Below are 16,562 nucleotides of genomic sequence, written 5' to 3'. Positions count from 1 at the left end.
GATGAGCTGCTAGCGCAAGGCTCGAGCTATGGTTAAAGGGGTATGACAGCCCGCCCTCCTCCGCCGTCGTGCTCCGAGTTCAGGTATTTGCATGGCTTCCTCCTCCTCCTCCTCCTGCTCGTCATCTGCATCTTCCTCTTCATTATCAGCTACTCTCACCTCAGGTGGGTCTTCTACTACCAGCTGCTGCTGCCTCATGATGGCTAAGTTATGCAGTATGCAGCACACAACAGTGAACTGACCGACAATCTCAGGGGAGTATTGCAAATAGCCTCCAGAATGGTCCAGGCATCGGAAATGCTGTTTCAAGATGTCAATTGTCCTCTCTATGATGTTGCGCATTGCAATGTGTGACATGTTGTATTCCCAGTCAGCTTCCGTCCGGGTTACGCGTAGGGGCGTTATGAGCCAGGTAGTGAGGCAGTACACGGTGTCTCCCAGTAGCCAGCTCTGCCCTTCTGGCTGCTGCTGAAACATGGCAGATATAACGCTCTCACGTAGGATGAATGCATCATGGGTGCTCCCAGGGTATCTCGCATCAACTGACATGATGCGTCAACATGATGCGTCACACACGAGCTGCACATTAATGGAGTGGAAGCATTTTCTGTTCCTGTACATCTCGGAATCCTCTAAAGGTGCTCGCAAGGTGATGTGGGTACAATCAATGCAACTCTGTACCTTTGGGAAGCCAGAAATCCTGGAGAAGCCCACAGTTCTTTCACACATTGCCTGGCCAGTCATGGGGAACTTTATGTAGTCATTCCTCTGGGCATATAGTGCAGCAGTCACCTGCCGAATGCAGGTATGTGTTCCACGTTGAGAAATTGTGCATACATCCCCAGTTGCAGCCTGGAACGGTCCAAATGCATAAAATGAAAGTGCAGCTGGAACCTTCGCTTCAACTGACAAAGCAGTCCTCCTGATGTTTCTTGGTTGCAGGTCTGCTTTTACTAACTCTCAGATCTCAGTTACAACTTCTTTGCGGAAACACAGCCTCCTGACACAGTCTGCAACACTCAGGTGCAGGTACGAACACCCGTCTCGATATACCCGACGTTGGCAAGGCCTCCTGCCCATCACCCTATGTGCTCTGAGGTTCTTCATGCGATGATGTTGAATCAATTGTCTCCTCCGCAGCACCATCACGCAGAAGGCTTGCACAAGGTATGGCATCGTCAGTATTGCCCCCATAATTAAATTCTACCTTTGTAAGCTCAAAACAGCAGGCAGGACAAGGTTCTTTGTTCTCTCTCCCCAAGGTCGACGCCCTAGTGTGGATCATACCCAGGTCTGAGCAGACGCAATGATCGGAGAAACCCCATTTGATGAGTATTGTAGGCTTCTCATGCCTTCCATAGCACCTCCCCCCCCCCTCTCTTCCAGGTTCGGTGGTGGTGTGTCAGTTTAAAAAAAAATGAAATCGTAAAGAATTCCATTAAATTTCCATTTCTTGCGTTTTAAGTTTTAAAAATTTACGGTTGATTATGGATGTGTGTGTGTTCTTGACTCCCTCCAAAACTTCGCATATAAACAATGGCGACTTTCTGCGCCGATTTTTTAATGTGTGTTGGTTTCTCAAAAGTGCCCAGAAGATTTTTCGGGAGTGGTCAGATACATCGTCCTAGGAAAAATTTAAATTGGCCAAACTTCCATAATTGTGACATCAGGTTACGCCCCCAATGAGGCAAAAAAACTAACCTAAAAAGATCGTAACTAACTGAGTTACGCTGGCGCACAAAGATTGCGCACTTTGATTTTTAAAATTTAGGCCAAAGAAACGGTGCAAATCACTGCGGAAAATTGAGCTGAGAGTACGATAGAGGGAGACAGCATCGCATCCGATAGCACACTTCTCTTTCTCCCTCCAAATTCAATCTATATTTTTCTCAATGGAAAAGTTAAATTGTGCCTTTGTGTACAACAGTTTGTTTCTGAAAATGGACACAAACTGGATAATAAATTTTAGTAACTACTATTTACTTCTCCATTTCCGTAACTACGAACCTGATAGACCCATCGTTTCAGCCAGTTCTTGCCCCCAGAACAGATTTCTTCCTATCTCAACTCTATTCTCTCTGCTCTTGTACAGACTCTTCCCACCTACATCCGCGACTCTTCCGACACCCTCCGTCACTTAACAGTTTCAAGTTGCCTGGCCCGAACCGTCTCCTTTTCATCATCAACGTCCAATCTCACTACACCTCCATCCCCCACCAGGACAGCCTGAAGGTGCTCAGTTTCTTCCTTGAACAAAAGCCAAACCAGTCTCCATCCAGAGTCACACTCCTCCTGGCTTAATTATTCTAAGTGAACAACTTCTCCTTTGACTCCACTCACTTCCTCCAAACAAAAAGGTGTTGCTATGGCAACCCATACGAGTCCGAGCTAGGCCTGACTTTTCATGGGATTTAAAAAAAAAATTCGTTCACGGGATGTGGACGACGCTGGCAATGCCAGCATTTATTGCCCATCTCTAATTGCCCTTGAGAAGATGGTGGTGAGCCACCTTCTTGAACCACTGCAGTCCGTGTGGGTGATGGTACTCCCACAGTGCTGTTAGGGAGTGAATTCCAGGATTTTGACCCAGTGACGATGAGGGAACGCCGATATGCTTCAAAATCAATATGGTGTGTAACTTGGAGGGGAACGTGGAGGTGGTGGTGTTCCCATGTGCTTGCTGCCTTGTCCTTCGAGGTGGTAGAGGTTGTCGAAGAAGCCGTGGCAAGTTGCTGTAGTGCATCTTGTAGATGGTACACACTGCAGCCACGGTATGCCGGTGGTGGAGGGAATAGATGTTTAAGGTTGTGGATGAGGTGCCAATCAAGCGAACTGCTTTGTCCTGGATGGTGTAGAGCTTCTTGAGTATTGTTGGAACTGCATTCATCCAGACAACTGGAGAGTATTCCATCACACTCCTGACTTGTGCCTTGTAGATGGTGGAAAGGCTTTGGGAAGTCAGGTGGTGAGACACTCACTGCAGGATACCCAGCCTCTGACCTGCTCTTGTTGTCACAGTATTTATGTAGCTGGTCCAGTCAGGTTTCTGGTTAAAGTGACCTCCAGGATGTTGATGGTCGGGGATTTGGTGATGGTAATGCCACTGAATGCCGGTGGTTAAACTCTTGCTTGCTGGAGATAGTCATTGTCTGGCACTTGTGTGACGCAAATGTTACTTGCCACTGATTAGCCCAAGCCTGAATGTTGTCCAGGTCTTGCTGTATCCGGGCATGGACTGCTCCATTATCTGAGGAGTTGCGAATGGAAATGAACATTGTGCAGTCATCAGCGAACATCCCCACTTCTGACCTTATGATGGAAGGAAGGTCATTGATGAAGCAACTGAAGATGGTTGGGCCTAGGACACTGCCCCGAGGAACTCCTGCAGCGACGTCCTGGGGCTGTGATAATTGACCTCCAACCACCACAACTATCTTCCTTTGTGCTAGGTATGACTCCAGCCAATGAAGAGTTTTCCCCGATTCCCATTGACCAGGTTTATTAGGGCTCCTTGAGGCCACACTCGGTCAAATGTTGCCTTGATGTCGAGGGCAGTCACTCTCACCTCACCTCTGGAATTGAGCTCTTTTGTCCATGTTTGGTCCAAGGCTGTAATGAGGTCTGGAGCCGAGTGGTCCTGGCGAAAGCCAAACTGGGCATCAGTGAGCAGGTTATTGGTGAGTAAGTGCTGCTTGATAACACTGTTGACGACACCTTCCATCACGTTGCTGATGATTGGGAGTAGACTGATGGGGCGGTAATTGGTCGGATTGGATTTGTCCTTCTTTTTGTGGACAGGACATACCTGGGCAGTTTTCCACGTCGTCAGATAGATGCCAGTGTTGTAGCTGTACTGGAACAGCTTGGCTAAAGGCACGGCTAGTTCTGGAGTACAAGTCTTCAGCACAACAGCCGGGATGTTGTCGGGGCCCATAGCTTTGGCTGTATCCAGTGCGTTCAGCCGTTTCTTGATATCACATGGAGTGAAACGGAATTGGCTGAAGACTGGCTTCTGTGATGGTGGTGATCTCAAGAGGAAGCCAAATATGGCCAACATCCACTCGGCACGTCTGGTTGAAGATGGTTGTAGACACTTCACCCTTTTCTTTTGCACTCACGTGCTGGGCTCTGCCACATTGAGGATGGGGATATTCATGGTGCCTCCTCCTCCTGTTAATTGTTTAATGGTCCAGCACCATTCACGATTGAATGTGGCAGGACTACAGAGCTTTAATCTGATCCGTTGGTTGTAGGATCACTTAGCTTTGTCTATAGCATGCTGCTTCCACTTTTTAGCATGCATATATAGTCTTGTGTTGTACCTCATTTTCAGGTATGCTAGGTGCTGCTCCTGGCATGCTCTTCTACACTGTTCATTGAACCAGGGCTGGTCCTCGGGCTTGATGGTAATGGTAGAGTGAAGGATATGCCAGGCCATGATGTTACAGATTGTGGTGGATACAATTCTGCTGCTGCTGATGTCCCACAGCACCTCATGGATGCCCAGTTTTGAGCTGCTAGATCTGTTCTGAATCTGTCTCTTTTAGCAGTGGTAGTGCCACACAACACGATGGAGATGTCTTCCCTGTGAAGATGGGACTTCATCTCCAAAATGACTGTGCGGTGGTTGCTGCTACCAATGCTGTTTCGGGCAGATGCATCTGCAACAGGTAGATTGGTGCGGACGAGGTTTTTCCCCTTGTGTTGGTTCTTCCACCACCTGCTGCAGGCCCAGTCTGGCAGCTATGTCCTTCAAGACTCGGCCAGCTTGGTCAGTAGTGGTGCTACCAAAGCACTCTTGATGGACGTTGAAGTCCCCCATCCAGAGTACATTCTGTGCCCTTGCTACCCTCAGTGCTTCTTCCAAGTGGTGTTCAACATGGAAGAATACTGATTCATCAGCTGATGGAGGGCAGTAGGTGGTAATCAGCAGGACCTTGCCCATGCTTGACCTGAAGCCATGAGATTTCATGGTGTCCAGAGTCAATGTTGAGGCCACTCCCTCCTGACTTTATACCACCGTGCCGCCACCTTTGGTGGCTCTGTCCTGCTGGTGGGACAGGACATACGCAGGGATGGTGATGGAGGAGTCTGGGACATTTGCTGAAAGATACGATTCTGTGAGTATGACTGTCAGGCTGTGGGACAGGTCTCCCAATTTTGACACAAGTCCCTAGATGTTGGTAAGGAGTTTGCAGAGTCGATTGGGCTGGGTGCGCCTTTGTCGTGTCCATAGCCAGGTGGTCCGTCCGGTTTTATTCTTATTGTTTTTCGTAGCTTGCTAGGCCATTTCAGAGTCAACCACATTGCTGTGGGTCTGGAGTCACATATAGGCCAGCAGATTTCCTTCCCTGAAGGACATTAGTAAACCAGATGGGTTTTTACGTCATGGTCACCTTTACCGATACTAGCTTTTTATTCCAGATTTATTTAATGAACTGCATTTAAATTCCCCAGCTGCCGTGGTGGAATTTGAGCTCGTGTCTGTGGATCAATTATTGAGGCATCTGGATTACTCATCCGGTGATGTTACCACTACGCTACCGTTCCCCTTGTGGAACATTCTTTGTTTCAGTCCTACTCAGATCCCTCCCTCACTTCTTTTTTCTGGTACATTGATAACTGTATCAACGCTGTCTCCTGCTCTCACCACAAACTGGAATATTTCATCAACTTTGTTTCCGTTTACCCCCTTCCCTTGCCTTCACATGGTCCAGCTCCGACTTGTCCCTTTCTCGACGACTTGGTCTCCAGTTCTGGGGATAGGCTATTGACCAATATCCACAACAAGCCCACTGACTCCCACTGCTACCTTGACTACACTTCTTCCCAGCCCACTTCCTGCAAGGTCTCTATTCCAACCTCCCAGTTTCTCAGTCTCCCTTGCATCTCTTCGAGCGATGCCACCTTCTATATCAGTGCTTCAGTTACGTCTTCCTCTTTCCTCAAACGAGGGTTTGCCTCCACCTTGGTTGACAGGGCACCCGCCCGTGTCCGTCCCATTTCACGCACTTCTGCTCTCATCAATTCTCCTCGTTCCCAGAACCACAATAGAGTTCACCTTGTCCTCATCTTCCACCCCACCAGCCTCCACATTCAACAGATCATCCTCCGCCATCTCTACCAAACACATCTTCCCCTCCCCATCACTTTCAGTATTCCGAAGGGACCGTTCCCTTTAGGATACCCTGCCCCACTGTTAAATTATTCCCAACAACCCCTCCCCTATTGATAGAGTATTCAAACAGGCTCATTTAGACAGACTGTGAAAATTCACAGACCCCCAAGTCAAGGCTGCTACATGCTGCTCAGCATGTTGCATTAACTCATCAATCAACTTGACATTTTCTGACCTTGGGTAGCGAGCCAATAAAACGTTAAAAGACTTTCAATTGAGCCAATAAGGTCAAAGAAGGCGAGTTCTTTTCTGTAAATTGATCCAGGTATAAAGTACAGCCATTTTGACCATGTGTCTCAGTAAGACAAAGAAACTGGCAATCAAACTGCCGAGATTAAAAAGTTAAAACTACCATCGGAGTTCGTATTTCATTGGAAATTAAGAGATCTAACAATTTTGGCGCTGCGAGCAGGGTCGCTGAGGAAAGAAACTGAATTTTGGACATCAGACCTACATTTTGAGGTAAGGACTCCTCTTTTAAAAAAAAAAAGTCCTCGGTCAAAAGTCTAAATTCGCCTCTCCTTCTACGCGATTCCGAAAGCCTCCGGTTTGCGAACCCTCCGGTTGGTAGTCGGCTCGAGGTCCCATAGACGTCTAAACTTCGGCGGTGTGTTAGTTAATTAATCACCGACCTACTGATCGGCTAGCAGGCTTACGACTCGAGACCCCAGTAAAGAACTTCGTAAAGAAATGGCAGCAGGAGACAAGAACAAAGAATTGCTTACAACTGTTAAAGGTGGGCAGGCACCACCTCAAGTTTCACTAGATTTAATTCTCGAACAGTTGAAAGAATACATAGAGCAACAATTCAACTTATCTAAAACCTGTATTAAAATCGAACAAAAGTACGGAACCTCCAAAGGACAATGGTCCTTGGACGAGATTAAAAGGGTCTGGGGAAAAACGATCCGTATGAAAAATAAAGAGCGAACTAGATGGTCCCTAGCGGTTATGGGACAGATTCGAAACCGGAATGAAATTATAATGCGCTCCCAACATGATCGAGAACTGATCAGTACAAAGGATCAATTGCAAGCAGTTTGTGCACAGCTGCGACAGAAAAAGCTTGAACTTGAAAAGCTGGAAGCGGAAGTTAAAGATCTTAAAGGTGAAATTAAAGAATGGAAAAAATCATTAGGTCAAGAGACAGTAATAGGAAAAGGAAAATGTATTGATCAATTCCCAGGGTACCCATGTTTGAATAAATTAAAAGCGCAAAGCCGAAGACACGACCGAGGAATAGATACGGTTTCTGAATCCTCCGACAATACAGTGTCGGAGGATGATGAAGAATTAGGGGTGCGCTTTGCCCCGTTTAAAAAAAGACGAGTTGTAGTCAAATCAGAAAAGACTGCGGATGAGGGCGGAACCAAAAAAACAAAGAGAAGGGTGTACGAAGAATACTTAGTGCATGATCCGGCAGACCCTGAGAAAATTGATAAATGGTCCAAAGAATTGCCCAATCCAAAGAAAGGGGGAGTAAAAACGTGGGACCAATTGGACCGCTTAAGAAATATATATCAACTTCATCCCTGGGACAGAGTGCAAATTTTGACCATAATGGTGCCAAAAACACAGGGAAGAAAATTGCACGACAAGGTAGATGAAGCTTTGGGGCAGAATGAGCAAGAATTAGACGCAGGATGGGAGGCGATTAAACACTGGCTGCAAGCCTTCAGTCCAGCTAAGACAGACTGGGGAAAAATTGCAGCCTGTCAACAGAAAGGAACAGAGGAGGTCCTGGAGTATGACGAGCGGTTTAGATGCACGTGGCTAGAACATTCGGGTATGAATAATACGGATGAGGAAATGGATGAACAAGTATTTGGACCCCTGAAAGCAGCTTTCGTGGCAGGTCTAAAGCCAGAACTGTCCAAAATGCTTAAGGTAGTGTTACCGGACTGGGAAGGTAGAGGAACTACCTTTGCAGCATTGGTGGATCGATGTAACCAATTAGATCGGGATATGGGAGCTAAAGTCCGAGCTGTACAGGCTATGGGAAAATTACCCGGAAAATGTCATTATTGTGGGAAAGGTGGTCACTGGACCAAGACGTGCAGGGCAAAACAGAAAGGTCGTGGCTGGGGAAGAGGATGCAGCCAGGGATACAATTCAGCCAACAAGCCAGGCTTGTCACAAGATAACGACCTCATAGAAGCATTTAAGCGACTGACAATACAACAACAGAAGGAATTACTTGGGATAGCAAAAAACGATTAGAGCCCACCCTGGCCCCCCTCCTCGCACTAATACAACAAAGGGGAGATGGGCTATATATAACTGTGAGGGTGGGCGATAAGGATGTGGACTGTCTTTTAGACACAGGGGCGGAATTAACATGCTTGCCCCTACAATATGGAGACTTTTTGCCGTTGAATGGTAGGGCATGTACAGCCTATGGAGTTGGGGGCCATAAAATGGAAATTAAAAGGACAACACCGGTACTTATAGGGCTGGGTCCACATGAACTAACCACGCCGGTCTGGATAGGCCCAGTAGATCAACCCCTTTTGGGAATGGCCATTCTAATCCAAATAGATTCATCGTTGCATTTCGAGGATGGTCGGGTGACATGGTCAATTAGAACTTTGAAGAAAGAAGAAATGAAGGAACACCCGATATGGGCTAAAGATAAGAACGATTGTGGCCTACTCCAGATGGAGCCTGCGTCATTTACAGGGACCAAGCCTCCATGCACTAAACAGTATCCCATCAGTCCAACTGCCATCGCGGGAATCTTACCGGTTATTCAGCAATTGGAGAAACAAGGGGTGCTTATTAAAACGCATAGCTCCTCCAATAGCCCCGTGTGGCCGGTACAGAAATCTAATGAGACTTGGCGTTTGACTGTCGATTATAGGAAAGCTAACCAGTGTATTGATCAAAAAGCTCCTTTGGTCGCAGATCCCTCCACCATTTTTAATGCCCTCAAACCGGAACATAAATATTTCTCGGTTACAGATATGGCCAACGGATTTTGGTCGGTGCCTCTGCCACCGGAGGTTCGACAGTGGTTTGCTTTCACTGTCCAAGGACAACAGTATACTTGGACCCGGTTACCGCAGGGTTTCCACAACAGCCCTACGGTATTCCACATGGCTTTACAAAGCCATTTGCGAGAATTACCTCCCCTGTCATCCACAGTCATCCAATATGTAGACGATATCCTGCTAGCTTCAAACACGGAAGAACAGCATGAACAAGATTTACGAGCTTTGCTGGATCACCTTCGGCTGAAAGGACATAAAGCCAGCATCGACAAAGCACAAATATCCCAAGAAGAGGTTGTATACCTGGGACAAAAGATTTCACAAGGAAAGAGAGAACTTACCCAGGATAGAACTGCAGCCATTTGGGCTGCTAAAAAAACCACCACTATTCAGGAACTAAGGTCTCTTTTGGGATTGTGTAACTTTAACAGAAATTGGATTGACTCCTTCACACAGCTTGCTCAGCCACTGAATGATATTTTAAAGGGGAAACGTGCCTCTAAAGAAGCCATCACCCTCACTAAAGAACAGCAAGAGGCCTTCCTGAGTTTGAAAAAGGCTTTGTATTCGGCACCGGCTCTGGGAATCCCCGACAGTGGTAAGCCATTTACCCCGTTTGTTCATGAGAAAGAAGGATATATGGCAGCTATACTGACACAAGAACATGGGGATCGGCAAAGACCTATTGGCTATTATTCGGCAAAACTGGATGCGGTAGCCCTCGGATGGGGAAGTTGCCTAAGGGCCATGGAAGCTACATGTCGAGCAGTAATGATCACTGCGGGTCTAGTCCTCGACCAAAAGCTGATTATCAAGTGTCCCCACACCATACACGCTTTGCTGTCTATGAATAGAATGTCTCAGGTGACAGCAGCAAGATGGACCCGCTGGACAGCAGTTTTGGAAGCTCCTAATCTCCATATCGTCCGGGCCAGCCCGGTTAATCCCACAACTATGCTCCCGATGTCAGAATCGAGGGAGCAAGAGGGGGGAGAATGTGAAGAGCATGACTGCGTGGAGATTTTAAAAGAAACAGAAGAAGCAGCCTTAGCAGCAGAGGAGCCTCTGCACAACCCAGACCTCATCCTGTTTACAGATGGTTCCTCCTTTGTTGACAATGGTACCAGAAAAGCAGGATGGGCAGTTACAACCTTATATGAGGTAGTGGCAAAAGGACGTTTACCCTCAGGAACGTCAGCACAACAGGCCGAGTTACGGGCCCTGTCAGAAGCATGTCAAATAGCAGAAGGACAGACAGCTAATGTCTACACAGATTCGTGTTATGCTTTTGGAGTCGCTCACGACTTTGGTATGTTATGGCGGAAAAGAGGATTCCTCACTGCTGCTGGTACACCTATCCGAAATGGAAAAGAAGTCCGAGACTTACTGGAGGCCATACAATTACCTCAGGAAGTGTCCATCCTGAAGTGTAAGGCCCATACCAAGGAAAATACCACAGAAGCACAGGGAAATGCCCTAGCCGACCAGGCAGCTAAAGATGCCGCCTCACAGGGCGTTCCTCCAGAAGAACCAACACAGATGTGCAGATTGAAAGCACTCAGGACTCTGACACGAGACCTTCAAACAATGCAAGGCGAATGCTCCAGAGAGGAAAAATGGACATGGATTGAGGCAGGAATTAAGCTATGCGAAGATGGTGTCTGGAGGCAAAGAGTTACCGACAAGCCAATCGCGCCACAAGCGCTTATGCCTTTTTTAGCCCAACAGATCCACTCGTGGGGACACTTGGCCTCACAACAGATGACGGCACGGTTCCAGAAAAGCTGGTGAGGTCGGGGATTTAAAAAACATGCCCAGCTGGTAACAGACCGCTGTGTGGTCTGCCAGAAAAAAAATTCTGGACCCATCACGGTAATGCCCCAACTGAGGCCCCCTGCCCCTGTCGGACCATTCCAGCATCTGCAGGTTGATTATATATCTCTTCCTTCATGCCAAGGATACACTAACATTCTTGTCATGGTCGACAGATCTCTAGATGGGTAGAAGCTGTCCCAACTAAAAGAGCCACAGCCAATCACACTGCAAAGGTCTTGTGTAAGGATTACATTCCCCGATGGAGAGTCCAGAGTAGCATTGACTCAGATCAGGGAACACACTTCACAGGTGCTGTCTGCCAAGAAGTCTGTAGGTTACTGAACATTACGTGGGATTTACATTGTCCTTATCATCCACAATCATCAGGACAAATAGAGCGAATGAATCGAACTCTGAAACAACGGCTTGCCAAATATCACCAAGAAGGAACACCATGGCCCCAGGCACTACCAATAGTGCTATGTAGCATTAGGGCAACCCCGAACAGAACTACAGGTCTAAGCCCATTTGAAATTATAACAGGAAGACCCATGTCGCTGCCAGGAACTATTGATTTACGGAAAGCTGATGTTCACTTAATGAGTGACACTCTGTTATCATACTGTCAGAACTTAACCAATGCTATTAGTTCTGTTTCCCGACAGGTATCGGCAGCTTGGGGTAATCCACCCGAAGGAGGACACGACATCATCCCGGGAGTCTGGGTCTATGTGAAAAAGTTGCATAAAGAACCTTTGGGTGCCAAGTGGGAGGGACCTTATCAAGTGTTATTGACCACCCAGGCAGCTGTTAAAGTCCAAGGAAAGAAAGCCTGGATCCACGCTTCACACGTTAAACGAGCACCCGTAACTGAAGCTGAAATCTAATAAGGACAATTACATTTTGCGAAAATGTATAAATTTACTGTAGTATTGATTGTAGATATTCTAGGCATAGGCCTACTTCTTACTAGCCGACCCTCTGCACCAAAGGGAAATAGTAGGGTAGCAAGGGAATTACATGTAAATACCTTTTACTTTTATATTGCTTGTTTATGTTATGCTTAAGGAAAGGTGGTTTACTGGTTGAATTAAGATATTGATTTGGATTAAATTGGAATAAGGTTAATTAACCTACTAAAACCAGACTTCCATTGTGGCCACGATGGAACTCGGGTTGGTGTAAATTTGTGTGGAAGCTACTAGTCCGGACATGTGGCGAAACACATCAACAAATTTTTAGAAGGAAACTCTATTAACATGTATGAAATTATTTTGTAGAATGTTTAACCAGTGATACCTGATGTTTTATGATTCAGTTTGTGAAAGAATCAAAGGGGGGGATTGATAGAGTATTCAAACAGGCTCATTTAGACAGACTGAAAACTCACAGACCCCCAAGTCAAGACTGCTACGTGCTGCTCAGCATGTTGCATTAACTCATCAATCAACTTGACATTTTCGGACCTTGGGTAGCGAGCCAATAAAACGTTAAAAGACTTTCAATTGAGCCAATAAGGTCAAAGTAGGCGAGTTCTTTTCTGTAAATTGATCCAGGTATAAAGTACAGCCATTTTGACCATGTGTCTCAGTAAGACAAAGAAACTGGCAATCAGCCAGCAGTTTGTTACTCTCTGCTGAGATTAAAAAGTTAAAACTACCATCGGAGTTCGTATTTCATTGGAAATTAAGAGATCTAACACCTTCCCACAACAACTTCCCGGGCAAGCGAAGGATGTGCACACCTGCCCTTTTATTTCCTCCCTTCCCACCGTCCAGAGCCCTAAACATTCCTTTCAGGTGAAACAGCGATTTACTTGTACTTCTTTCAATTTAGTATACTGTATTCGCTGCTCACGATGCAGTTTCCTCTATATTGAAGAGACCAAACGCAGGTTGGGTGACGGCTTTGCGGAACACCTCCATTCAGTCCGCAGAGTGACACCGAGCTTGTGTCATTTTAATTCTCCACCCCATTCCGACCTCTGCCTTCGGTCTCCTGTACTGTACCAATAAAGTTCAACCTAAGCTTGAGGAACAGTACTTCATCTTTCAATTAGGCACTTTACAGCCTTCCAGACTCAACATTGAGTTCAACAATCTCAGATCATAACCTCTCCCCCCATTTTTGTCCTGACGACAGCTGTTGCTTATGATTCTGCTACTCCCATTTACACCTCCTCGAAATCCATCTTTTGTTTCTTTACTTGTCCCATTACTGCCCCGTTTTGCCTTGCACCATAATCTCTTTTGTCATTTAATCTCTCCTGCCTTCGAGCCCATCACAGAGCTTCCATGTGGTTTTTTCCACCACTCCCGCTTTCCCTGCCTCTGTACTTGGTTAAAATCGGTTTGATTTCGAACTTTTTCCAGTTCTGACGAAAGGTCATCAACCTGAAACGTTAACTTTGTTTCTCTCTGCACAAATGCTGCCAGACCTGCTGATATTTCCAGAGTTTTTTGTTTTTATTTCAGATTTAGGGGTTAGCGGTTTTCATTTCAGCCAACAGGACATTTATTGGGATATTGAAATTTTAAAGAAACATATTTGATCTAGTTTAACTCTTAAACAGACCATAAAGATGCCGACTTATTTCGGATTGGTTTGGTAAGACTAACCTTATGTAAGGCACAGCATCATTCTGGACCAGATCCAGCAGCCACTGCAATTCTTCAGTGCTCCTGTCCACTATGGTGAAAAAGTTGGTTCGGAAATTATTGAGATATAAAACAAATCTGAATACACATTTAAATGAAACTCAGACAAGATTAAATATTCAACATCCATTGTTTTAAATATTTGTTAAGATTTTTGTAAACTGCCATGATTTTACTAAGAGCTCAAGAGAAACAATCACAAACAGTTGGGGAAAATGGAAGTGTTAAAAAATAATTGCGAATAAGAGAGAAATTCACACCTCGAAAATCCACCCCATGTCAGTTTGTTTTTCCTAATTCAGGCACTTGCCATCTTTCATATTGCTTCATGTTTTTTAAAACTTTATACATATTCACCCAAAAGCAGTTTAAACCACTACTTCATGAAAGTAGTTTTTTATTACCATTTTACCTCTTTTTCTTGAATTTCGATTCTTGTGGTATTGCACTTATTGCAATATGGCAACTTGCATTGGTTTTAAATTGCGCAATGGTCACAGACTCTCATGATCATTGCCTTTGTTACCTTATATAAATGCATGACACTGCTATTTTCTTAAAGGGTTTCTCTTTTAAAGCAAAGGACACTATACACGTCCTTCAAATGCCTATTAAACCTCATAGTATTCAATCCTGCTATATGTCAGTTATATTCCCAAAACAGATTTATCCATAAGGGTACTGACACTTGGCTTTGAAGATCAAGATGTTGAATCGGTTTGGGTGGAGATAAGGAATAATAAGGGGAAAAAGTTGCTGGTGGGCATAGTCTATCGGCCCCCTAACAGTAGCTACACTGTTGAACGGAGTATAAATCAAGAAATAATGGAGAGTTGTAAAAAAGAATGGCAAAAAGCATGGGAGATTTTAACCTTCACGTTGTTTGGACAAAGCAAATTGGCCAGGGTATTCTTGAGGAAGAGTTCATAGTGTATCCGGGTTAGTTTCCTTGAACAGTATGTTGCGGAACCAGCCAGGGAGGATAGAAAACATAGAAACATAGCAATCTACAGCGCAGAAGGAGGCCATTTTGGCCCATCGTGTCCGCGCCAGCAGACAAAGAGCCACACGGCCCTCGGTTAGCAGCCCTGAAGATTACATATAAACCCATGAACAAGGAACAATGGCAAAAGGTAACGAGCACCCAGCCCAACCAGTCCGCCCCACACAACTGCGACACACCTTGCACCGAAACATTCTACACTCCCACCCCAACCCCAAAGCCATGTGATCTCCTGGGAGAGGCAAAAACCAAATAAAAATCCAGGCCAATTGAGGAAAAAGAAATCTGGGAAAATTCCTCTCCGACCCATCCAGGCCATTGAAACTAGTCCAGATCATCACCCTGGCCGTATTTGATTCACTGCAGTAATTACCATCATATCTACGCCAGCCAACAAGAGGTTATCCAGTCTAATCCTACTTACCCAGCTTGAGGTCCGTAACTCTGCAGGTTACGACACTTCAAGTGCCCATCCAAGCACCTTTTAAATGTGGTGAGGGTTTCTGCATTCACCACCCTTCCAGGCAGTGAATTCCAGACCCCCACAACCCTCTGCGTGAAGACGCCTCCCATCAAATCCCCTCTAAACCTTCCACCAACCACCTTAAAACTATGTCGCCTCGTAATTGACCCCTCCAAGGCAAATAGGCCCTTGCTATCCACTATATCCAGGCCCCTCAAAATTAAGTACACCTCAATGAGATTCTCCTCTCAGCCTCCTCTGTTCCAAGGAGAACAAACCCAGCCTATCCAATCTGTCTTCATAGCCAAGATTCTCCATTCCAGGCAGCATTCTAGTAAATCTCCTCTGCACCCTCTAGTGCAATCACATCCTTCCTATAATACGGCGACCAGAACTGCATGCAGTACTCCAGCTGTAGCCTAGCCAGCGTATTATACAATTTAAGCATAACCTCCCTGCTCTTGTATTCTATGCCTCGACCAATAAAGGCAAGCATTCCGTATGCCTTCTTAACCACCTTATCCACTTGGCCTGCTACTTTCAGGGATCTGTGGACAAGCACTCCAAGGTCCCTTTGTTCATCTACACTATTAAGTGGCCTACCGCTTAATGTGTATACCCTTTCCTTATTAGCCCTCCCAAAGTGCATTACCTCACACTTCTCCGAATTAAATTCCATTTGCCACTGCTCTGCCCACCTGACCAGTAGATTGATATCCCCCTGCAGCCCATGACTTTCCTCTTCATTATCAACCACACAGCCAATTTTAGTGTCATCTGCAAACTTCTTAATCATACTCCCTATATTCAAATCTAGATCATTGATATATACCACAAAGAGCAAGGAACCCAGTACTGAACCCTGCGGAACCCCACTGGAAACATCCTTCCAGTCACAAAAACAGCCATCAACCATTACCCTTTGCTTCCTACCTCTAAGCCAATTTTGGATCCAACTTGCCTTTTTGCCTTGGATCCCATGGGCTTTAACCTAGATGACCAGTCTACCATGTGGGACCTTATCAAAAGCTTTGTTAAAGTCCATATACACTACATCATACGCACTATCCTCATCGACCCTCCTGGTTACCTCCTCAAAAAATTCAATCAGGTGAGTCAAACACGATCTTCCCTTATCAAATCCTTGGTGACTGTCCCTAATTAATCCTTGCCTTTCCAAATGTAGATTTATCCTGTCTGTCAGGATTTATTTCCAATAATTTTCCCACCACTGACGTTAGGCAGACAGGCCTGTAATTACTCGGCCTATCCCTTTCTCCCTTCTTAAACATTAGCAGTCCTCCGGCACCATGCCCAAATCCAAAGAGGACTGAAAAATGATGGTCAAAGCCTCTGCTATTTCCTCTTTTACTTCACTCAACAGCCTGGGATGCATTTCATCTGGGCCTGGGGACTTATCTACTTTCAAAGCTGCTAAAGCCCTTAATACCTCCTG

At 45.7% G+C, this 16,562-nt stretch overlaps 1 protein-coding gene across 6 annotated transcripts in view; it reads right to left on the bottom strand.

Annotated features, from left to right (window-relative positions):
* The window catches only part of taf2 (TAF2 RNA polymerase II, TATA box binding protein (TBP)-associated factor), a 160,599-nt gene that overhangs the window by 31,978 nt on the left and 112,059 nt on the right, over window positions 1-16,562 (bottom strand). For all 6 annotated transcript variants that reach the window (XM_070890558.1, XM_070890569.1, XM_070890553.1 and 3 more), the window contains one exon: window positions 13,602-13,671. In XM_070890558.1, coding sequence (XP_070746659.1) covers window positions 13,602-13,671 — 70 coding nt within the window. The remainder of the gene's footprint in view (window positions 1-13,601; window positions 13,672-16,562) is intronic.

The sequence above is a fragment of the Pristiophorus japonicus genome, chromosome 1, assembly GCF_044704955.1.
Source record: "Pristiophorus japonicus isolate sPriJap1 chromosome 1, sPriJap1.hap1, whole genome shotgun sequence".
NCBI classification, from domain to species: domain Eukaryota; kingdom Metazoa; phylum Chordata; class Chondrichthyes; family Pristiophoridae; genus Pristiophorus; species Pristiophorus japonicus.
This window is presented reverse-complemented; position numbering and strand designations above follow the sequence as displayed.